Source organism: Taudactylus pleione, unplaced genomic scaffold, assembly GCF_031769625.1.
Source record: "Taudactylus pleione unplaced genomic scaffold, aTauple2 ptg000090l, whole genome shotgun sequence".
In the NCBI taxonomy this organism is placed as follows: Eukaryota; Metazoa; Chordata; class Amphibia; order Anura; family Myobatrachidae; genus Taudactylus; species Taudactylus pleione.
Genome location: NW_028284492.1, coordinates 934061 through 958079, shown reverse-complemented (window position 1 = coordinate 958079; position 24019 = coordinate 934061). Strand labels below are relative to the sequence as shown.

The 24019-nt window shown below is 43.3% G+C and overlaps 1 protein-coding gene across 1 annotated transcript in view; it reads left to right on the top strand.

Moving 5' to 3' along the window:
- Nucleotides 1–24019, top strand: part of NSMAF (neutral sphingomyelinase activation associated factor) — a 65224-nt gene that overhangs the window by 7702 nt on the left and 33503 nt on the right. Inside the window, exons 3-11 of the mRNA XM_088469311.1 lie at nucleotides 425–503; nucleotides 642–700; nucleotides 791–827; nucleotides 6735–6785; nucleotides 8711–8779; nucleotides 10802–10849; nucleotides 10937–10989; nucleotides 16139–16268; nucleotides 22107–22178. Of these exons, the coding sequence (XP_088325437.1) occupies nucleotides 425–503; nucleotides 642–700; nucleotides 791–827; nucleotides 6735–6785; nucleotides 8711–8779; nucleotides 10802–10849; nucleotides 10937–10989; nucleotides 16139–16268; nucleotides 22107–22178 (598 nt within the window). The remainder of the gene's footprint in view (nucleotides 1–424; nucleotides 504–641; nucleotides 701–790; nucleotides 828–6734; nucleotides 6786–8710; nucleotides 8780–10801; nucleotides 10850–10936; nucleotides 10990–16138; nucleotides 16269–22106; nucleotides 22179–24019) is intronic.

The window sequence follows — 24019 nt, the reverse complement described above, 5'->3', positions numbered from 1 at the left end:
TTCATTCGTAGGCCAGGTTCTTGGTGGGAATTATTAGTAATTACTTACCCTTTCACTGGATTTTCTGTTTAAACTATACAAAATAATAAAAATTCAACTATGACTGATTTCAAATGACATTTTACCAAGTAGCATTGCTAAAACTTATATGCTAATGTGTCAGTTATGTGTGAATACTATAGATAGCATTTGAAATATTGGAATATGATTACATATACAGAAATGGGAAAAGTCACAGGTTTTGGTGACCAAAAAAGGTGATTGTTTGGACAGATTTTTGTATGTGTGTGTGAGGGAGGAGGGGGGGGGGGGTCAGGGATAAACTAGTTTGAGCATTCCAGATTAAAAAATTAGGACAAAGGCCATCATATATTGTTATTTTTGGCAATATATTATTATTTTTTTTCTGTTTTTCCTTCTTTAGAAAAATAAGTGGCTCCCTTAAAATATGTTCAAAATCTCTTATTTTTGAACCCGATTCAATTGAAGTACCTGTATCTAAGGTAAGCATTTATTGATGAATGCTAATATTTATAGATAAAATGTAATGTTGTGCCCTGGGGGAGGAAGCTAACATTTATGGTGAGATGATCATGTCAATGCTGGAACAATGGCAAAACATTTTTTGTAATTTTATACAGATCGCACTGCGGGATTGCACAAAAATTGAAGTGGTGGATGACGAAGATCTTTTCAGCAAGTATGCGGTTTTTTTATATCCATAACTAATAACCTTTTGTTTGTAGGTAACATGTTACACAATTATTGCATCATAATTTTGTCTTTTTAGGAACAGATGCAGACAATTTTATGTTGCATTTAATCAGGTAAGAAGTATTTGGTTAACTATCAAAAAAAACACTCCCAGAGATGTTTTTTAGGTTCAATTCAATTCAATTCAATTCAGCTTTATTTGGCCAAGTATACATACATACATACATACATACATATACAAGGTATTAGAATCGGGTTAACACATCCCATGGAACATACAACAACAAAAACAATCAATCATGCCACAACAACAACCCCCCCCCCCCCCTCAATTATTTTACACCTTAATAGCCTGCGGAAAAAACTGTTCAGATGTCTGGAAGTTCTCGTCCATTGTGACCTATACCGACTACCCGAAGGTGACTTTTGAAACAAGTGGCAACCTGGATGAGCATCGTCTGCCACAATATTACCAGCTTGCCTACTAATCCTGGCTAAGTATAGATCTTGAAGGGGCGGTAGATCAATACCAATGATTCTTTCCGCCGCCCTAACCACCCTCTGCAGTCTGTTCTTCTCCCGCTCTGTAATAGAACTGTACCAGACAATAATTGATGTGCAAAGAACAGACTGAATTATTGTCGAATAAAAAAGAACTAACCGTTCTTGTGGCAGATTAAACTTCCTAAGCTGGCGCAAAAAATACAGCCTCTTCTGAGCCTTCCCTACGATGGAGTCCACATTTGTTCCCCACTTTAGATCCTGTGAAATCACTGACCCCAAGAACCTAAAGGACTCAACCACTGCCACTACCGTATCGTTAATAACAACAGGAGACATTTCAGTCGGCCGCCTCCTGAAATCCACTATCATTTCCACCGTTTTCTGTGGATTTAACTCCAAGTTATTCTCCCCACACCAGTTGGCCAGCCGTTCGACCACTCCCCTATAAGCGGACTCATCACCCTCCTTAATAAGACCAATAAGTTCAGAGAGAGGTAGGGGGGGTAAATATCCAGTGGCTATATTTTCAGACGTCTTTTTAGGCATGCCGTGCAACTGTCACCTTTATCGCTGTGGGGTAGATGTACCAAACCTTGGATAGAGAGAAAGGGCCTCATTTATCAACGAGTTTTATCCTTCACAATGTTTGATAAAACTCGCTGCTTATGATAATGGTTCTACAACAAATCAGCTCACAACTGTCATCTATTTGAAAAATTACAGTTGGGAGTTGATTGGCTGGAGCACCATTTATCATACACAGCAAGTTTCTCCTTCATCCACCAGGGGGCACTGGAGGCTAAGACACTGGGGTATAGACGGGTGGATGAGTGGAGCTGGCACTTTAAATGTATAATTGTGAGTGACTCCTCCACCTCAATTCCCCAGAAGCCCCAGTTTTAGATTAGTGTCCAAGAGAACCGGTCACTTGGGGCTGAGCTCAGCCCCAAACTAGAATTTGCAGAACCCCCTCCTGATCTGTTTTTCTCCACGGGTCTTCCCGTCTCCCAACAGAAACGGAATGTACTTTTGCAAGCAATACAGAAGCTCGTAGATTCCAAGGTTCTGATAACTGTTCCGGTTCAACAGCGTTGTCTGGGTTTCTACTCCAATCTCTTTGTAGTTCAGGCACCAGACTGCTCTGTCAGGCCTATTTTGAATCTGAAATCGTTAAATCTTTATCTGGCGTTTTACAGATTCAAGATGGAGTCTCTTCACTCTGTGATTGCCGTTTTGGAACAGGGGGAGTTCCTAGCATCCATGGACATCAAAGATGCTTATCTTCATGTCCCGATTTGGAAGCCACATCAGGCTTCTCTGCGATTTGCTGTCAGGGAGAAACATTTTCAGTTTCAAGCTCTACCCTTCGGTCTGACGTCGGCGCATCTGATCATCACCAAGATTCTGTCGGTGGTGATCGCTCATCTCAGATTATTGGGGGTCACTATTGTTCCGTATCTGGACGATCTCCTAATCAATTCTCCATCTGTTCAGATTCTCAACGAACATGTAGCTTTAACACACCAGGTCCTTATTCATCACGGATGGATAATCAACTTTCAGAAGTCCAGTTTGATTCCATCTCAACGCCTCCAATTTCTGGGAATGATCTTGTATATGGAGGCTTTAAGGATTTTCCTTCCGGTGGACAAAGCTCAGGCTATTCGTCAGCTTGTCCTCCTGGTTCTCAAGCCGAAGTGGGTGTCCATCCATCTTTGCATTTGTCTCTTAGGAAAGATGGTGGCAGCTTTCGAGGCTCTTCATTTCGGAAGGTTTCATTCTCATCCTTTTCAATTGAATCTCCTGGCCCAGTGGTCCAGATCACATCTTCATATGCAACGCCTGGTATGACTATCACCTCAGACATGAATCTCCCTTCTCTAGAGGATTCAGCTCGAACTCCTCACAGCGGGTCGCCGGTTCAGCCTTTGGATCTGGATCATTCTGACAACGGTTGCTAGCCTCAGGAGTTGGGGAGCGATGGTTTTGGGCCATCACTGCATACATAAATTGGCAAGGTGGGACGCGCAGTCGCATGGCCATGCGCGAGGTGACTCTCATCCTTCGATGGGCAGAAAGCCATGTGATGGCGATCTCAGCGGTATTCATTCCGGGTGTGGACAATTGGGAGGCAGACTATCTCAGTCGTCAGGACATTCATCCAGGGGAATGGGCTCTTCACCCGGATGTTTTCAGACAGCTAGTACGGAAATTTGGAATGCCAGAAATAGATCTCATTGCATCCAGACACAACCATCAGGTACCCAGGTATTGTTCCAGGACCCGGATGCGGAGGCAGTAGATGCTCTGACGGTTCCATGGAGTTACAACCTTCTGTACATCTTCCCTCCTTTTCCTCTGCTTCCACATGTTCTCAAGTGGATCAATAGGGAGGTGGTAACTGTCATCCTAGTGGCTCCGAACTGGCCACGGATCTTCAGCAGCTCCTCGTCAGGGATCCTTGGTCATTGCCCCTTTGACCGGATCTTCTACTTCAAGGTTCTTGCTTTTACCCAGACTTACAGTGGTTGCGTTTAACGGCGTGGCTGTTGTCCTCTCTTAAGACGCAGTGGTGGTCCGGATTCTGTAATCCCTACTATGCTCTGGGCTCGTAAGCCGATCACTTTGGCTCAATATCACCATATTTGGCATGCTTATGTGGCCTGGTGTGAGGAACAGAGGTTTCACACTACTGCTTTTCGACTCTCCTGTTTCCTTCTTTTCCTCCAGTCAGGTTTGGATCCGGGTTTGCTCCTTGGTTCTTTGAAGGTTCAGGTATCGGCATTGTCGGTCTTTTTTCAGCACTGTCTTGCCTTGATCCCACAGGTTCAGAACTTTTTACAAGAAGTTCTTGGGATACAGGCTCCGTTTATACCACCTACAGCACAGTGGGGTCTTAACTTGGTGTTGACCTTCCTCCATCTTCCCTGTTTGAAACTTTGGAAGACCTAGATCTTCGGCTTCTCACTTGGAAGACTGTCTTCCTTTTAGCTTTGGCTAGGAGAGTTTCTGAATTGGGAGCTCTTGCTTGTCGACCTCCTTACCTGACTTTTCACGATGATCATGCGGAACTCCGTACTAAGGCATCCTTCTTGAATAAGGTGGTTTTCGGTTTTACACATCAATCAGCCTATTGTGGTTCCAGTGTTGTCGGATACTTCTCCATCTTCTATCACCCTAGATGTTGTTCGCACTCTTTGGATTTATGTAGCCCGCACCGTTGCCTTGCGGAAGTCTGATGCCTTGTTTGTTCTTTATGATGCTTCCAAACAAGGTTGGCCTGCTTCTAAGCAGTCTTTGGCCAGATGGATTCGTCTGGTTATTCGACAAGCCTATACCTCTGGTGGTCGGGTTCCGCCGACATCTATTTCTGCCCATTCTACTCACTCTGTGGGAGCCTAATAGGCTTCTAGTCGGAGCACGTCTACTTCTCAGCTGTGCCTTGCGGCCACTTGATCCACGGTCCGCGCTTTTTGTTTGGCTTTATCGATTTGATACCTTTGCGGCCTCCGAATCTAGTTTCGGTCGCCGGGATTTGCAGGTTTCTCAGAGCTCTTCCGCCCAGGGAGGAAACTTTGGGACGTCCCCAGTGTCTTAGCCTCCAGTGTCCCCTGGTAGATGAAGGAGAAAATAGAATTTTAGTACTTACCAGTAAAATATCTTTCTCCGATTCCACAGGGGACACTGTACGCCCTACCAGCACTGCTTTACCTGCTTTGTTTTATGTTTTACACATTTTGTATATTAAGTGTGTTTGTTTTTCTTTGGTTCTGCCGCGGTGTTTGACTCCCGTCTCTTATGTTGCATCTTTTCCTTATGTTTCCGTCTCCTCTGGCTCCAAATCTTTAACTGGGGCTTCTGGGGGATAGAGGGGGAGGAGTCACTCGCACTTATAAATTTAAAGTGCCAGCTCTGCTCATCCACCCATATATACCCCAGTGTCTTATCCTCCAGTGTCACCTGTGGAATCGGAGAAAGAGATTTTACTGGTAAGTACCAAAATCCTATTTTTATCACTCGTTGTGAATGATATAACTAATTGGTTGCTACTTTGGGCCTCATTTATCAATCAGCTTCTGTCATTTTTTCAAACTGGGCCTGTGAAATGGCACTACTTAGCAGTTTGGATGGTATTTTATCTCTCTCCAATCTTTGATACATCTCCCCCTGTATCTTTTAACCCATTACATTGCTGGTTGATGAAACTATTTACCATAATCGTGTAATTCACGGATTTTGGAAAATGATAGGAGAAAAACACACACATAAGGAGATCGTTCGCATAAATATATTATTATGGAGCTGATGGAAAATTTTCAAATAAAAAGAGGATATAATTTAATGCATAAATGTTTACATTTTATATTGTAAAAATAGGTTGCAACCTATATTACTCAAAGGCTTAAACAATTGCTACACTCTAGTAGTCTTATTTTTGGTCGGAAATCTTTTCTGTCTCCATATTAAGCCGTGGGAAAATGGCAAAATACACGTCGCAAACCAGTGTTTCAACAACTCTGCACAAGGTGCGTAATCTCTGGTGTTGCTAAATATTACAAAGTATAAAAATAGGCCACCAAAAATTTACACTAACAATAAAGCAATCTAAAGGTGCGTATCCACTACACGTGAGTGGGACGACTGTACAATTACAACATTGTAATTGTGCAATCGTTCTTCATCCTGTGCACTTGATAATGTGCCCACCCTGAACGTTAGGTCATTCAGTGCAGGCACCCTCCCTCATCCTCGAACATGCACAACTTGTCGTTATCGGTAGGTTGGCCTGCATGTTCAGGCGATGATAGATGTTGAAAACGACCAGCGGATGTGCATGTCGCAGACTATCTCAGTCGTCAGGACATTCATCCAGGGGAGTGGGCTCTTCACCCGGATGTTTTCAGACAGCTAGTACGGAAATTTGGAATGCCAGAAATAGATCTCATGGCATCCAGACACAACCATCAGGTACCCAGGTATTGTTCCAGGACCCGGATGCGGAGGCGGTAGATGCTCTGACGGTTCCATGGAGTTACAACCTTCTGTACATCTTCCCTCCTTTGTAGTTTTCGACATTTTAATGAACGATTAATCATTCATAAATGAGCTATTGAACGAAAATGATATCGTAATCGTTCAATCACTCATTTTAATCGTCTAGTGGATACGCAACTTAAAGAGGTGTCTATAATAATGCACTGCAATAAGATTGGTATAAAGAGAAACAATAGTACACAGTCTCCCCGGTGTATTCTGTAGAAAGATCTTCTTTGCAGAATTGCATCTGCAGGCCGTCATTGCTTTTGGCTGCACTGCACAACACAAGGCCATCTGGTATGGTTGTAGACAAACCAGGTGATGCTTCTGTAACTAGATCCCCCATTTTTTTGAGGTACAATTAATAATTTATACTGTGATTGTCCTAAATTACATTTGAAATGGTGAGACAGCAGCGTACATGTCCGTTTTAGTTTTGATGTGTGTGTTACAATAATACATATTTCGGTTTCCTCTAGGTGTACCTTATCAAGGAGCAAAACATAGTCACTCCTTACAGAATCCAGCGTGTAAGTTGTTTGTTGTATGCTGAGCCATCTCCATATATGTATCTGATTCCCTTCTGTTGTATTTTTGGGAGCAGTGCATTGCTCTTCCTGTAACTTGGATCAGAATGGGGCCTTGGAAAATATCAATAAACAAGAAAAATATGATCTTTAACTGAGAGGTTCTTTACTTCATCCCCTTTTTTTAACTAGTCTCAAAATGTTAATTTTGCGTACATCTAAAAACAAGTGTGTGTGTGTGTGAACTTGGATTAATATTGAGATGCCAATAATGCCACAACTTTGCTTTTAACAACGTGATTGTTCAAATTGGCTGCATGTTGATTTAGCCTCTCTGTTGGATGAGGTGCGGTCAGCGTTGCCTCAAATCCATATAGCAGCAAAGCCGACTGTCTGTAAGACCCGCCGCAGCTGAGCAGGAGGCATGACCTCAGACATATTGCTACTGTCAGAAGCTGATTGGACAGATCCACATTCAGATAATTGAGGAGACTGGTGGATAAAGTTATGTTACGTTTAGGAGAAACCTGAGATATGTAAAGGTAAATTTGACATCTAACATGATTTGGTCATATAACACTTATTCGCAGCATATATCAGTAAATAGACTACCAATATTTAAAATAACATTATTACTAAGATCTCTAGGTAATAACCCCAACATTTAAAATAACATTATTACTATGATCCCTAGGTTATAACACAGAAAATTGTTACAGAACACCTTCATCCACCTACCTCTGCTATTATCATCAGCTTCTACAGGCTATTCTGCAGCATTTTGTAAATACATAGCTATAGATCTGGAGCTATAGAATATCTTAGCTATAGAATACATAGCTAAGATAAGCTGTGCTTGCTTATATTTATACTTCTATCATCAGTCAGAGGTATATATTTTCATTGCCCCTGGTCATGACAATACTCTTCTGTGTTTTCTGCATTGGATATAATTATATCCATGAAGCTGCTTTGTGTCATATTACAGGGCAACAAAATTAGATTTTCAGGTTATAATGGTGTAGTTTTAACATAAAAAAACAAAATGACATGGATCAGTGTGTATTCCTAGGGGGAGATTCGATAAGCCCCGATAAATAGGAGTGAAAAAGGGAGGTAGCCGCGGGCTATTCAATTAGGCTCCGTTTTTCCCCTGAAACCTGTGTTACCGTTCGTTAAGTGAACATGTTAACAAGTGTTACAACTGCTTATCGGACGTTAACACGCTGAATTCATGAAAAGTTCATGACCTGTGCATTAACTGGCTGTTATCACACGATAGCGGCACAGTTATCGGGGATTTCTTTTCAGATTTAATGAGACCCGAAAAGAAATCCCTGTTAAATGGGGCTAATTGAATAGGCCACTATGATCAATTAGCCAGCGGGAAATTACCTTGGCTAATTGAATCTCCCCCTATATATGTATTAAATTAATGCAAGTGTATACTTCTGCATGTACTTTACCTATGAACACCTTTCGTTCAAGCAGCAAAGTTGCATAATGAGACCTGTGTATTGTTTTCCTACTCTGTGTTTTTTCATCTGTTTAAGGCAGTGGTTCCCAAACTGTGCTGTTGCACCCTGGGGTGCCTCGGGACACTTGCAGGGGTGCCTCAGGTTGGTTGTCCCACACCAAATCAAATTATTTATGGTCAATGAAATATAAATATGTGGACAAACCTGTGCAAACCTATCCACCATATAACTGACCCTAAGAAAGACAGGTGAGCACAATTTACTTCACTTTACTAATTTTTTTCTGAATAACAAACTTTTGGATTAGGGGTGCCATGAAAACAATACTAATACTCTAGGGTGCCGTGAATCAAAGTTTGGGAACCACTGGTTTAAGGACTGAAAGTGTAGGTTCACTACAAAGCAAATAGTTTTGTGTCGCTGTCATGTAACAATATGTTTTTTCTTTAGGGTGCAGACCATTTTTTCTTTCAACTGGAAAATTCTAAGGTTGACGATGTTGTACAAACTGTACTTCAGGTATGTAGAACAATATCCGCCAAAGCCGAATGCTACAATATTATCAACGTTAAAGACCTACAGTAATGTCTGACTGCTGCATAAGATTTATTTCCATGCCTTGTTCCTTACCAGTTACCAGTTAGTTGTTGACTCTTAGGCCCTGATTCAGAGCCGTTCGCTAATTGCGGTCTGTTCACGCCTCTAAGTCTGAACGAGCGAGCAAAACTTGCGGTTGTAATTTTGAAAAATACGCCCCCTTTGCCGCTCGCAGCATACGTCATGTCCGCTATTTATTAGATTAATCGAGTACATCGAACAGCATATGAACTGCTCGCTATTCTTGTGGCTGGTTTTTTCAACCGCTATTTTGCGAGCAGTTCTGAGTAAAAAAAAAACAAGTGACGGTGGTCAATGACGCTGCTGGATTAATTATGCACTCCCTTAAAACGCCCGTTTTGACCTTTAAGCACGCCTGCGTTCGAATTCCACACCCCCGTTTTCAAGCACCTTCCCCTGTTACCACCCACATACGCCTCCTTCTGTCACTCAAAATAGCAGGCATTCGCTATATAGCGAACAAACGATTTTCGGCCGCACTGACTGGTTCGCGCATGCTTATTAAAATCCGTACGCATGCGCAGATGTGCGAACATCGGTCAGAACGAACGAACGGCCGCTTACGAGCGGCTCTGAATCAGGGCCTTAGTAATTACTTAGTGAAGCCAGGCATCACTTTCTTTTGAATATTAGGTCATAACATCTAGTGAGAGAAAATGCTTTTCTTAAGCAAAAATATGTTTTGTGTGTGTGTTTTATATAAATAAAAAGACATTTATCTGCACTAAACACAGATTTTATTATTAACAATACATTTACGCTGCCCAACTCCTGATACTTCCCCTTCTGGCCAGTCCTGCACTAAATAAAAACACGAATTCGGCAAGAAATTCCATCATAATTGCTCCAGTATATATTTTTTGTAACTAGATTTAGTTTTAGGGGACAATTCATTTAGCAGCCTAATGGTCACACATCACCGCTTATTAAAGTGATCCCCTTAAAAACAAGTATTTCCCAAGCGATAGACACCAAGGGAATCGCAGGATACAAGTTGGATAGAGAGAGGAGCTACAATGAGTGGTTGGTCACAAATCCAATTAAAGAAAAATAAAAAGACTACAAAGTACTTTTCTCTTCCACAAGTATTTAAGGAATGTAATAAATGAAAACTGGGGTGTTTGACAAAGGTCAGTCTCAATAGAGACCGAAATGCTGATCATTTTTTTCACCTGATGGAATAAATTTTACATATCTACAAAGCTGTTGCGTCCCTCTTTCATTTTGGATCGCACATCAGCAGAACTACCTGTATATACATTTTCTGTTATCAGACTGTGTGGACGATAATGTATTATTCTGTTTGCGGACACTTGTATCTCCCAAAAAATTTTTTGCCTTTTTGACGATCTTGAGAATTGAGTTCCGTTCCGTTTTTATACCTGGCCTACACCTTTTAGACAACTTGATTCTTTGCTGAGATCTGAGTGTGGTTTGGATTGTTAATGTATTTCATTTAGGGGGGCGGGATGCATTCCACCACTCATCGCTAGCCTAACGGCGTTCACTAACACTGTATGCTTGATGAAAATCACAAAGGACAGCTCTCCCGGTAAGAGCTTTCCTTTGCGATAGAATGATTGCCGGGTTTAGGACCCAGGAGCACTTCTGTGCATGCGTTGAGTGATGCCGCGAGAGGTGCTGGGAGGTATCCGATTGGATCCCTCTCAGGAGGAAATGCAAATAGAAGCCCACGGGCTTCTATTGGGTAATGCTATCTAAAGATGGCGTTGCCCACCAGTCCAAGCGCCGGAATGTATTGCATTCCGCAGCTTGGTGCATATGGGGTAAAGTGGCCAAACCTCTGAATGTTTGACTGCAGAATATGCTTTGATGCCTCCTGCCCTTAGTGAACAAATGGCAATGTATTGATCGTAATCTGTAAAAACTAACACTTACCTGTGTGCTATCCTACTTTTACAGCTCCAAAGAGCTTCTCGCCTGGAAAAACTAGGGGATCAGACGGCAATGGTAATAACTGAATGCAGCTGTTGGAAGATAAAATTATGATTTTTTAATATAAAATAAAATTTAATATTTATGTTTGTCTACAATCAGATAGTTGCTATTCTGCAATCACGTTTGGCAAGGACATCATTCGATAAAAACAGGTTAGTAGAAATGTTTGGCAGAAATTTATTTAACGTTTTCAAAAATTCTATATGGAGTTATGGGGGTATATTTACTAAAAGTTGATTGTTGGTCGATTCTCTGTTTTCAGGGTCTAAATCACACATTTACTAACAGATGATTTTTGACATCTTTTTTTATTTTTAAACAAAGTCAAAAATTCATCTATAAGTGAATATGTGATTTAGACCCTGAAACACAATATCGACCAAATATTCACCCAACATCAAACAAAAATCGACCCAAATAGACTTTCAGTAAATGCACCCCTAAATCAGACATTTACTAACAGATGATTTTTGACATTGTTTAAAAATTTTTAAAAATTCTCTGTTATAGACCATGAAATACAAAATTGACCAAAAATCGATTTTTAGTAAATATACCCCATGTTTTTTTGTTTTGTATAAATTATTACGCACTTTTTGACTGAAGTTGTGGCATTGCATCTTGTCCTGGGAGCAAGTTTGCATGATATTATGGGATGACATTAATATTGTGATAAGATATTCTAAATGCCGTCTAGGAATATGAAGACTGTATGGTAGTCCACAGCTGGAGACATTCCAGGAGCCAGGTGGTCAGTTTGCACCTATGTTTCTGGGTCTTCTTTATCTATATCAGTGGATGGCCACCGATCTTTCCCTGGCTCCTTAAAAGATCCTGCTGGTGACTAGGTTTGCTTGAATCCCTCCTATAATATACATAATTTTGTCCACTCTTTATTCCTTTAAAAATAATAATGATAATACAGGTTGAGTCTCCCATATCCAAAATGCTTGGGACCTGGGGTATTTTGGATATCGGAATATTCCGTATTTTGGAATAATTGCATATTATAATGAAATGTCTTGGAAATGGGACTCAAATATACACACAGAATGCATTTATGTGTTATATACACCTTATACACACAGCCTGCAGGTCATTTTAGACAGTATTTTTTATAATTTTGTGCATCAAAAAAAGTTTGTGTACATACATGAAATTCATTTATGTTTCATATACACCTTATACACACAGCCTGAAGGTTATTTTATACAATCTTTTTAATAATTTGTGTCTTAGACAAAGTTTATGTACATTAAACCATCAAAAGTCAAAGGTTTCATTATCTCAGGCATGCTGAAAATATTCCGTATTTCGGAATATTCCGTATTTCGGAATATTTGGATATGGGAGACTCAACCTGTAATAATAATACAGAAGTGTTTAGATGAATATAAGTTAAAATCCTATATTGTTTATTGTCTGGTTCAAAGTTTTTATTGTTCTCTTTAAAAGGGGAGATGTATGAAACCTTTGAGAGAGAGTTGATGCATCAAGCAGTGAAAAGCGTGCAGGAGCTGCCGATAGCAACCAATCAGCTACTACTTCTCATTTTATAGATTGTACTTGATAAATACTACCTTGGATATAAATACTGCCTCGAAGCCGATTGGTTGTTATGGACAATTTCTCCACTGTTTTCACTTCTACATCATCACCAAAGTGGAGAAGATCAACTTGGCAACCAATTAGCTGCTAACTATCAATTGTCTAGCACAGTACAGGAAATGACCGTTAGAAGGTGATTTGATGCTTTGGGCAACTTGTCTGTTATCTCTGTGGAAAGTTTGATGCATCTCACCCAGAGCTTATGGAATAGTTTTGGTAACGGAGCTCTCCCTGCCACCGCTCTTCTCTCCCATCCCCCCACACCTCTATTTGTTTTACTTTTAATGGGCCATCTGCCCTGTGTGCTGCCCATATACCATATATTTGTCTCATTTTACTCAAGTGCAGAGTTATATGGTATAATTGTACACATGTTGGTGGCCATATTGGACAATCACCAGATGTTTTTTGCTCAGGCCAGACAGCTGGATCGCTCGGCTTCACTGCAGCCTGTTAGTGCAGTTTGCAGATCTATGATAGAGATCTGTCTTCCAGCCGTATTTACCCACCTAACATAATAATACATTTGATTTTTACTTGGATTTCTCATTGGACTCATTTTGGTAACAATATGGGACCAGCTATCTGATACTGCTGCTGATTATGGAAGCATGTGTGTCTAGCATAACTGGATTGGAGGAGATGGCTTCTCCTTGGTTGTCATTGAGACACCAGCTATCCCTGCTTAAGGTTGTAAATATGGGACATTGCTGCTTCTAATACCACAGTTATTACAACTGCACAAAAAGTAGAGCAAGGTCAGTTGGGGTTCACAAACATTATTTGTAAGAGTCACGGCAAGACCCACCTAGGTACTGTATTTGTGACCTATGGGTGTAAAAGGGTTAATCAGTACTACTGCCTTTAAAACGCTGGCCAGACAGAAATTTGCTATTGAGAACAAAATGCTGCAGGATTTAGTAGTTATCCCGGCTGTCGGGATGCCAGTGCTCACAATGCCCGTGCTGGAATCCCGGCACAAGTCAGAATCGCGGCACCGCAATCCCGACCGCCAGCATCCTGACCGTAAGTATTGGGGTTAGGGGGAAGATGAGGGTTAGGTTTAGGCTGTGGGGGTGGGAGGTTAGGTTTTGGCACCGGAAGAGTGGGTTAGGTTTAGGCTGAGGGGAGGGAGGGGTAGGGGAAGGAGAGTATACTCGCCTCCTTCTATCGGAATTGTGACCCTGTCTGGATGCCGGTGTCGGGATTCTGACCGCCGGGATCCCTAGATGCCCAACCTCATGCTGCTACTAATAATATTTAGTACAAGAGCTGAAACTCTTAGGACATCTTCAGTTACTCCCTGATTAATCTAAAATCACAGCTGCGACCTAATTTTATTAGTTACTGTAAACTAAGTCCCCCGGGGGGGTGCCTAACCCTAAGTCCCCCCGGGGGTGCCTAACCCTCCCGGGGGGTGCCTAACCCTAAGTCCCCCACGGGAGCCCTAAACCTAACCCTTCCCCCCCCCCCCCCCCCTCCGCGGCTGTCCGCTCGCGCCGCCCGGCATCACTACGATCGTGATGCCGGGCGCCGGTCTCCCGGGGTCGGGGAAATGCGGGCGTCTACATCTAGACGCCCGGCATTTCACCCTTGCCGGGATAAGACAGTCGGGAAGCCGGCTGCCGGTATATAGGCAGTCGGCTTTCCGATTGCTTCCCACTAAAAGAGATCCTGTGTGAATGTCATGTTCTTGATGATCATATTGGAACAGCAAATCGGCAAGATTGTCTGGTGCGTACGCTGGATTGCTCGCTCCCGCGGGTCGCATGCGATGTCTTCTAGTTGGCAGTGCTGCATGACCATGCAGCACTATGTCGTATGCGGTGCTATACAGTGTAGTGAATGACTGAACAGGGTATCGTTCCGTCGTTTCATTACATCGCTCAGTGTGTACCGGCAATCTCCGCTGGTCCGGGGCAAAGGGTAATCGCCCCATCCATTGGTATGATGCCTGGTCATTGATATGTGTACCTGGCCTTAGGCACTTGAAGATATCCTGAGCGAACTTGCCTAAACAAAAACTTCAAATCAGAGACTCCATGGCCTACTTGGTGGGCATCATGTAGACGTCCATGGTCTTGACAAACTTCAAACATAGCAAAAATCTAATCCTGGTCAAACTACACCACCATGCCAAATTTGGTGGAGCTTGGTACAAAACTCTGGCCACGCATAAAGGACATACAGTCCGACACACACACACTTTATTACTTATTATATAGATAATTGTATCCAAAGAAAATATGTTTAAACACAAATAACCAGCTGCCTGATTTATAGATGTGGCTGAAAGATGCTATAAATCAGTATATTTAGTATACGCACCACGAGAACATGTACAGGCCAGTAACGTCATCTAATGGTGGGAAATTCTCTTTTACAATGACCTTTTGATTTTTCTTTTTTGTTTACTTATTTTCTTTTTATTTCTAGGAATTAATTTTTAATGAAACATACATTTGCCAATTTTCTGCCTGGGAATAGTTCCATGCTGACCTACTGCCCCCTTCCCTTACATCTAGCTGCAGTGCAATACACTGTGCTGTGTAACATTTCCTTACAATAAGTAACATCGGGATGACCTGTTGGCATATACCATCCTGTCACTACCACATTCCCTTCTGAGTGATTTGTCTGATATTTTGGGCCAGATGCCCTGTACTGTGCCTCCTGCCCACCACTACTGCCAGTCATCAGAAGCTGATATTGTGTTTTACTATAAAAAACAAACAAAAAAACTTTGATTTAAACTGTTCTGAATCAATTTGTAATCAGTGTAGGCTTGGCTATTACTCTTATATGTTGCATATTTTTAGCCACTGAAAGCTGTAATGCAACTACATGTCCACATACATCTATACTCTATGCGCTAAAAGTTGCACCACACAACGCGGGAGCTCCGTGTAGCGCCGAACGTCTTTCCGTGCGACATTTTACCTTCAAATGTGTCTTATTTGCACAGTGATGAGAATAGGTAGCACAAGCAGCTTCTGCTGATTAAAATGATATGCAGCATGCCTATGTTCTGTGAGCAAGTGCAGGTGTATCTGCATGCGAAATGCTATGTTACAGTGTCAGCAGCTGTAACGTAGCATTTCGCATGCAGATACACCCGCACTTGCTCACAGTACATAGGCATGCTGCATATCAGCAGAAGCAGCTTCTGCTGATTAAAATATCTATTCACATCAATGTGCGAAGTCGCACAAAAGACGCTCTGCGCTATCGAGTCACGCCACGGCATGACGCAACTAGAAGGGCTGTATAATGTACAAGGAGGCTAGATGTACGAGAACTCGTATAAGAAAAAAATTGATCCCCAGCAGCCCTCCAATGCGATTCTTATCCAGTTAACTAGACAGGGAATGTTTGTGAAGAGATACAGTCATAATATATACAATATATAAAGCAACATATATTATTTTTTAAAAACTTTTACACTTCTTTTGTCTACCTTGTAGATTCCTGTTATATGTATGCTCTGTTTACCTTACTTTCTGTTGCTGCAGAGTATTTATAAATAGACAGTCTTCATAAGAATAATAATGTCTCTAGCCTCTTAATGTTTAGTAAGGACCACTTAAAAAGAAATCTAAATCTCTGTACTCCAGAGTTGTATCATTGACTTGATTTATATGACGAACAGTTTCTTCCATTTAAAATGTGATATATTTCTTAAATCCCTCACAGCTTTCAAAGTGTGTCTGAAACCTCACAAATGGAATGTGAAGCAGAAATGGTAACACCGCTGGTCTCCAATCCTGGCCACGTGTGCATCACTGATAAATACCTCTACTTCCAGCCGCTAAATGGCTATCCAGTAAGAGAACCGTTTATTTGCAATTTGATCCATTTTACCCACATTTCTAGCAATACAGTATTTGCCAATCAGGGGCTGGCTGGCAACTTTTAGCCTGGGGGGCAAATGCATGCAGGTGGCCCTGGCAGAGGAGTAGCGTGTAGCCAGGGTGCCCGGAGCACGTGCATGCTTAGGGCCCCCCCCCCCTCAAGTGTTCCAGGGAGAAGGAAGGTCCATATGGAATTAATGTAAAGTAAAAATAAAGATATGGGGCATACCCCTGTAGTGGTGCCCATATGCAGTTCCCCCTGTGCCCCAGGAGAGGACCCCCTTATACAGGCCACCAGTAGTGATCCTCCTATGCAGTGCCCCTTATACAGTGCCCCCAGTAGTGGTCCCCCCTGTGCAGTGCCCCTTGTGCCCCCAGTAGTAAGATTGTTATATAGTGTCCCCAGTAGTGGTCCCCCCTGTGCAGTGCCCCCAGTAGTAAGCCCCTTATATAGTGCCTCCAGTAGTGGTACCCCCTATGCAGTGCCTCCAGTAGTGGTACCCCCTATGCAGTGCCTCCAGTAGTGGTACCCCCTATGCAGTGCCTCCAGTAGTGGTACCCCCTATGCAGTGCCTCCAGTAGTGGTACCCCCTATGCAGTGCCTCCAGTAGTGGTACCCCCTATGCAGTGCCTCCAGTAGTGGTACCCCCTATGCAGTGCCTCCAGTAGTGGTACCCCCTATGCAGTGCCTCCAGTAGTGGTACCCCCTATGCAGTGCCTCCAGTAGTGGTACCCCCTATGCAGTGCCTCCAGTAGTGGTACCCCCTATGCAGTGCCTCCAGTAGTGGTACCCCCTATGCAGTGCCTCCAGTAGTGGTACCCCCTATGCAGTGCCTCCAGTAGTGGTACCCCCTATGCAGTGCCTCCAGTAGTGGTACCCCCTATGCAGTGCCTCCAGTAGTGGTACCCCCTATGCAGTGCCTCCAGTAGTGGTACCCCCTATGCAGTGCCTCCAGTAGTGGTACCCCCTATGCAGTGCCCCCAGTAGTGGTACCCCCTATGCAGTGCCCCCAGTAGTGGTGCCCCCAGTAGTAGTCCCCCCCCTCCTTGTAGTGCCCCCAGTAGTAGTCCCCCCCCCTTGTAGTGCCCCCAGTAGTAGTAGTCCCCCCCCCTTGTAGTGCCCCCAGTAGTAGTCCGTCCCCCCTTGTAGTGCCCCCAGTAGTAGTCGTCCCCCCTTGTAGTGCCCCCAGTAGTAGTCGTCCCCCCTTGTAGTGCCCCCAGTAGTAGTCGTCCCCCCTTGTAGTGCCCCCAGTAGTAATCCCCCTTGTAGTTTCCCCCCCCCCCTCCCACAGTACACACACACACGCACACGTAATAAATAATAAAAAAAAACACTTGCCTGAATCCCCGCTCCCGCCGCCACCATCTGCTTCACCGTCTGTCCTCCCGGGCCGGGCCGCCCTGCATTATGGGAGAGACGTCATATGATGTAATGACGTCTCTCCCATTACCCACTACAGGAGCCGGAAGATGGAGCGCCTCCTGCAGTGGGCGCAGCAGCAGTCAGTGAGAGTCTGACAGTCTCTCATTAGCTGCCACTCAAAACAAACACACAGCTGCGGGAACCGGCGGCTATGTTTTTGTAACTGTAGCGCTGACCGAACTCCGTCCGGTCAGCGCTACACTCTAGGTGCAGCTGTGTCACACAGACTCAGACTGGCGCTGCGGCCCGGGGGGCACATGGCACCCTGCCCCCGGTCCAGCCCGCCACTGTTGCCAATGTTACCAAAATCAGGAATGTATTGCTCCTCTGAGTTTATCTATTCTCTATTTTTTCATATTGCATTCTTATGACCTATATAATAATTCTTCTAATAGAACCCCCATTTACTTCTGAAGTACTTGGTACTGATAGTTTAGAATGTTACAGCCAGGGCTAAAACTAGTAGTCGTCCTTTACCTACATGACCACCAAATAATAAAAAGAACATCACAGTGACCACTATACAATACAACCATAGTGACTGTCACATAATTCAGAGGGGATGTAGGGCCTGATTCAGAGCCGCTCGCTATTTGCGGTCGTTCGTTCTAAAACAAGGGGTGGCTATTCAAATGAACCGTTCGCTAATTGCGGTCTGTTCACGCCTCTAAGTCTGAACGAGCGAGCAAAACTTGCGGTTGTAATTTTGAAAAATACGCCCCCTGGCCGCTCGCATCCTACGTCATGTCCGCTATTTATTAGATTAATCGAGTACATCGACCAGCGTATGAACTGCTCGCTATTCTTGTGGCTGGTTTTTTCAACCACTATTTTGCGATCAGTTCGGGGTAAAAAAAACCAAAGTGACGTGGTCAATGACGCTGCTGTATTAATTATGCACTCCCTTAAAACGCCCGTTTTGACCTTTAAGCACGCCTGCGATCTAATTCCACACCCCCGTTTTCAAGCACCTTCCCCTGTTACCACCCACATACGCCTCCTTCTGTCACTCAAAATAGCAGGCATTCGCAATATAGCGAACAAACGATTTTCGGCCGCACTGACTGGTTCGCGCATGCGTATTACAATCCGTACGCATGCGCAGATGTGCGAACATCGGTCAGAACGAGCGGCCGCTTATGAGCGGCTCTGAATCAGGCCCGTAGTCAGGATGCCGATGGTTGAAATGCCGACCACTAGAATCCCGACACTGAAAGCACAGCATGGGACTAAAGATAGGTGTCTAAATAACGACTCCTATCATTAGCTCCACGTCGAAATCCCGACGCCTGGCATACCGAACGTAGGTTAGCCGGGCGTCGCAGCGTGTTGGCTGCAGGGGGGAGGGATAGGTTTAGGCACTCCCAGGGGGATTTATGGTTAGGAACCTCCGGGAGAGTTTTAGGTCAGGGGAAGAAGGGTTTAGGGCAACCGGAGGTAGGTTAAGATTAGGCACAACCCCCCCCCTCCCAGGAGGGTTAGGTTTAGGGTGTGGGGAGGGGGTGTTTTTAGGTAAGGAGGGGGAGAGGGGAGGGTTAAAGATACTTACGACCCGGCGTCTGATACTTCATCTGTCTGGCTTCTCTCGTCGGGATTTGAACCTGCGGCTTGTAAGCCGGCGGTATTTCATACCCAACCCAATACAGAGAACATCACAGTGACTGCCATATAATAAAGAAAGCATTCTGTGACCGCCATATAATACAGAGAGCATTAGTGGTTGCCATACAAGGTATAAAGCATCAGTGACCGCCATATAATACAGAAGAAAGTGGTCACAATACAATACAGAGTGTATTTTTGTTTACCTTACAGTATCATTCCCTCATCGATATTAACTCTTCCACAAAAAGTGTTAACTGCTTCAGCATCATCGTAAGAACACCATTCAATATATTAACCCCATTTCAATAATTACCTACATAATCCATATTATTACCCCAATATCATAAAATCTATATATGTACATTAACCCTTACTTACCTCCCCCAGGGTAATGCTATAAAACCTTAGAATACTGTCCTTTTCTGATGGTTACCGCAGTACATATGGACCTCCCATGTGTATGTGCACAGCAAGCCGCATAGAATTTTATAGGGCTGCGATGTGCACATATGCAGCAAGCTCTGGAAAGCAGAACTTTCCAGAGCTTGGGCTAGATGGGCTAGGCCATCAATAAATGGTGTTGCCTATAGCAGCCTATGGGTTTCTTTTTACAAGAAGTGGACTGGCCACGCTTGTGCTTTAGGACCCCGGTCATAAACCTGGAAGTCAATTATTTGCCAAAACATCCCTATATAGGAAGAGCTGTCCCAGCTGGTAAGTATTGCTGTATACCGGCTTTAAAAAATGCTGCTATGCATGCAAATAGGGGCAGATGTATCGGAATATATTTGGGATACATGATGCACCTTCCCCGTAGTCTCATAAAAACAACTTAATCTTAATTAACCCCATTAAGCAGTAATTTCGTATCCCCTTATTCTTACTATTACCTACCATAACCTATACACACCCCTCCCCCCCCATAACCTCACTTGCCTGTTGCATCTGTTCCTCTCCTGTTCCAGCCAAACAGTGTACAGATAGTCAGCTGCTTGTTGCTATCAGGCATGTCCTGCCAAAGCTGCTACTGCCAGTGAGGAGGAGGTGGTGCCATACAGAGACACACCCCCGCCTCCCAGACTGCTGTAACCCCCCCCCCCCCCTTTCTCCTCCTTAGCTGCACCATTGGTAACAGATACCCATGGTACATTCTTCATCTACCTTTTTAATTGAAAGAAAACAAAAACAATAAACATAAGTTTGGTGGGGATTAGAAGAATTGGTAGTTGGGGAATACTATATTAAAATGAAACAGAATAGGCTTTTAGTGCATACAGGTTCCACCTGCTCGAAGTATATTTCCATATAATATGTTCTGAACACTTTATGGAAAAAAACCCTAAAGATTACTTTACAAAGTCTAAGAAGATTAAGGCACAGTGCATAGATTTATTTCAACATTGTTTATCTACGATAACCAAATGCTATTCACTTGGTGGGAGTTGCATTCTTGCTTCTGTACTGACTGTACACAACAGCAGTGGACAATAGAAAATGTATAAGTAGAATATTTTTGCTTGGCATTATCAAAATTAATCCCTATAACTGGCTTGTTTAGCCTAACAAGTGCTATGGCACAGGTACCGAACAACAGAAAATAATGCACTTCCCTGCTAACTGTATCATACTCTTTTCATACTGCCTATAGTGCGCAAACAAAACAGACATGCATTGTTGAAATCGCATATGTAGCACTAGATAATCCTAGGTACATACAATTGTATTACTTGCTATTAAATTCAGTAATTAGTATTATGGGTGCACTTAAAAATCAACAGGGTAATACTGACAAGATGGCTCCAAATGCACAACAATATACCTTCTTGCCACTCATATTTATTGAAAAAGTGAGACTGAGTCTGCAAAATTGTATTATTTCAAAGGAAATGCTTTGAGTACATTTAAATACTATCCAGTATTTTACATACGGTACTAAGACACAACAAACATGCCTTCCTGCAAAAAATGAGTACATGTATTTGTCCGATGACAACCTGGATATTTTGCTTATAAACAGCAGTAAACACAGTCAACAGGTTAATCCTGAACAGATGGTTCTAGGTGCACTGCAACATATTCTTATGCTATTGAGGTCATCAAATAATATTTCTGCATAAAATGATAGTGTACCATCGGTCATATACACATTTCAGGATAGCATGAGTAAAGTCTAAACACCAGGAAGTCCCGGTCACCTTCTACTGTCCGTGGTCTTCACCGAGCGGACCACAGATGAGAGAGGGACCCCGGATAGTGTTAATAGAAAAAAAGATTAATAGGAGGACACTGACCCGTGTGTGGTGTTAGGTGGCCCTTGTTGCTTATAGCAGCGCAAGGATCAAATTCGCCACCGGGAGAAGTCACATCCTATAGGAAAAAGAAATACCTGTTCCTGTTTGCAGTGTGTGCTGTCGGTATCTGCCAAACAAAGCTCCGACTTGGTAAGGGAGCCAGGACCGTGGACGCACGTTTCACCCTACAGGCTTGTTCACCATAAGCGAACAAGCCTGTAGGGCAGAACGCGCGTCCACAGTCCTGGCTCCCTTACCAAGTCGGAGCTTTGTTTGGCAGATACCGACAGCACACACTGCAAACAGGAACAGGTATTTCTTTTTCCTATAGGATGTGACTTCTCCCGGTGGCGAATTTAGTTCTCTCATGTACACAACTTTTTTACACTGTACAAAAGAATTCCCAGTGTGTTCCTTTTAAAAGACTTGCAACTAAAGTGGATTTTTATTATTCTAATTATTATTTATTATTTTAATTTGTTTATTTCTAGAAACCTGTAGTTCAGATTTGCTTGGTTGATATTCGGCGAATATATAAAAGGAGACACATGCTGATGCCAGTGGTAAGCTATGTTTAAAGTAAGCCTTAAATAAAAGGGTATTCAATGAAAAGTGACTTGTTGCTGACTTTTGATGTACTGTGCCCCATATCTGCAAATATCCTGGTATTAATGAGGTTTTCCTAAGGCAGGCACTGGCCATATTTGGATGTTTGTTAACTAGAGAGAACTTTAATACCCCAAGGGAAATGCTCTTTTGGGGAGATCTGCACCTACTTTTATACATGTGCACAGTTTTCTGCAGATGTTTGCACCACTCAATGAAAGTTGTATGAAGAATCTGTGAGATTCATTGAATTAAAAGCATATGTGGAAGTATCAATTTTTGGGTTTTGAATAATGATTGTGAATGCAGCTAATCTGCTTGCTAGAAAATGACCTCTTTGATATATAGAGTATATAAGTGAACACGCAAGCTCCTATTGGGTGCATTATCATGTATGATAACCTGTAACTTTATATTGTCCTACAGGTACTGCCTTATACATGATTTGTACTGAAGCGCAGAGTCCGGAATCCTATTGTGTGATGCGGTTATTTGAATGAGATAAAGGCGTTCCTTACTTTGCAAGTGCACGCACAGCCTGTTTCTCTCTGAATGAGGCCTATTCTCATACATATAATTGGAGGCACTTTGCACCTTCCAGATGCATTTCTGCAGAAAGCACATTATTAATTTAAGGAGCATCAAACCCACGATAATGACACCTAATAAAGACACATAATTTCCCCCATCCCCTCCTGCTCATGATTAATGTATGGTATTAATAATGGCTATGCTGAGCAGTATGTTTGGAGAAAAGTATATTAAATAAAGGAAAGGCTAGTATTAATGTGCTGGTAGGTTGAACTTAAATGCGACACTTTGTATGATTCACAGTTTCTGGTATATTCTCCAGCATTGTGATCGCACTGTGGGCCTGATTCAGACCCGCTCACAAGCGCTATGCGCTCGCGAGTGGGTCGATGTTTGGCCACTGCGCATGCCCGAGCCGGCTCTGTCGTGCGCATGCGCGAGACCCGGCTAGCTCCGTCGCTCCGGGTCTCGCACCAAAAGGGGGCGGCTGGCGATGTTGATCGACAGCTCGCCCCGTTTTGGAGGCGGGCAGGGGGAGTGGCTGGCCAAATGGAGGCTCACTGGGGCTTGCGGGAACGAGACCCTACCACAAGGGTCTCGTCGCAAGTCGCTATGATCGAGACCATCGTGACCATCACCTGGCCGATCGCAATAGCTGTTGGTGGTCACCCACAGCTAAGCGGGCGGCCAGGAGGCCGCACAAAAAAAAAAAAAAAAAAACACCCTGATTCAGAGCGAGCGCTCTTTCAGAGCGTCCGGCTCTGAATCAGGCCCTGTGATCACTCGCGCAGAAACAAAGCCATCGCAGATGGAGGGACCGGACATCAGCGTTCGGGTGTGGTGACGGGGGAGTGGTCAGAGAAACACAGGCGTGCCTGTCTGTTTGCATGGGTGTGCATAAATTAGCCACTGTGACGGAATATGCAGCTTGAGTGCTCACTGCATGCAACGAGGTTAGCAATTTCTGAGTAAGGTCAGACCTGCTGTAATTGTGCGTGAGGGTCTGATGTTCCCGATGTATACGCAGGATTGCAAGGTATTATGGATGTGCAAAGGCGGTAGTGGGCGTCTCTATGCTGGCTTTGGGCGTCTATGTACTGGCTTTGTGATTGCAGTCATTAGCATATTTTCGCAGCAGACTTGCGTGATTAATCGCAGCTGCGATCGCAATAACGCTTTATAATGAATCAGGCCCATAGATCAAACCGCTGTCCATAATAAGACTGACTATGGTTGTATTTGTTAATGAATTATTGCTGCAATAAAG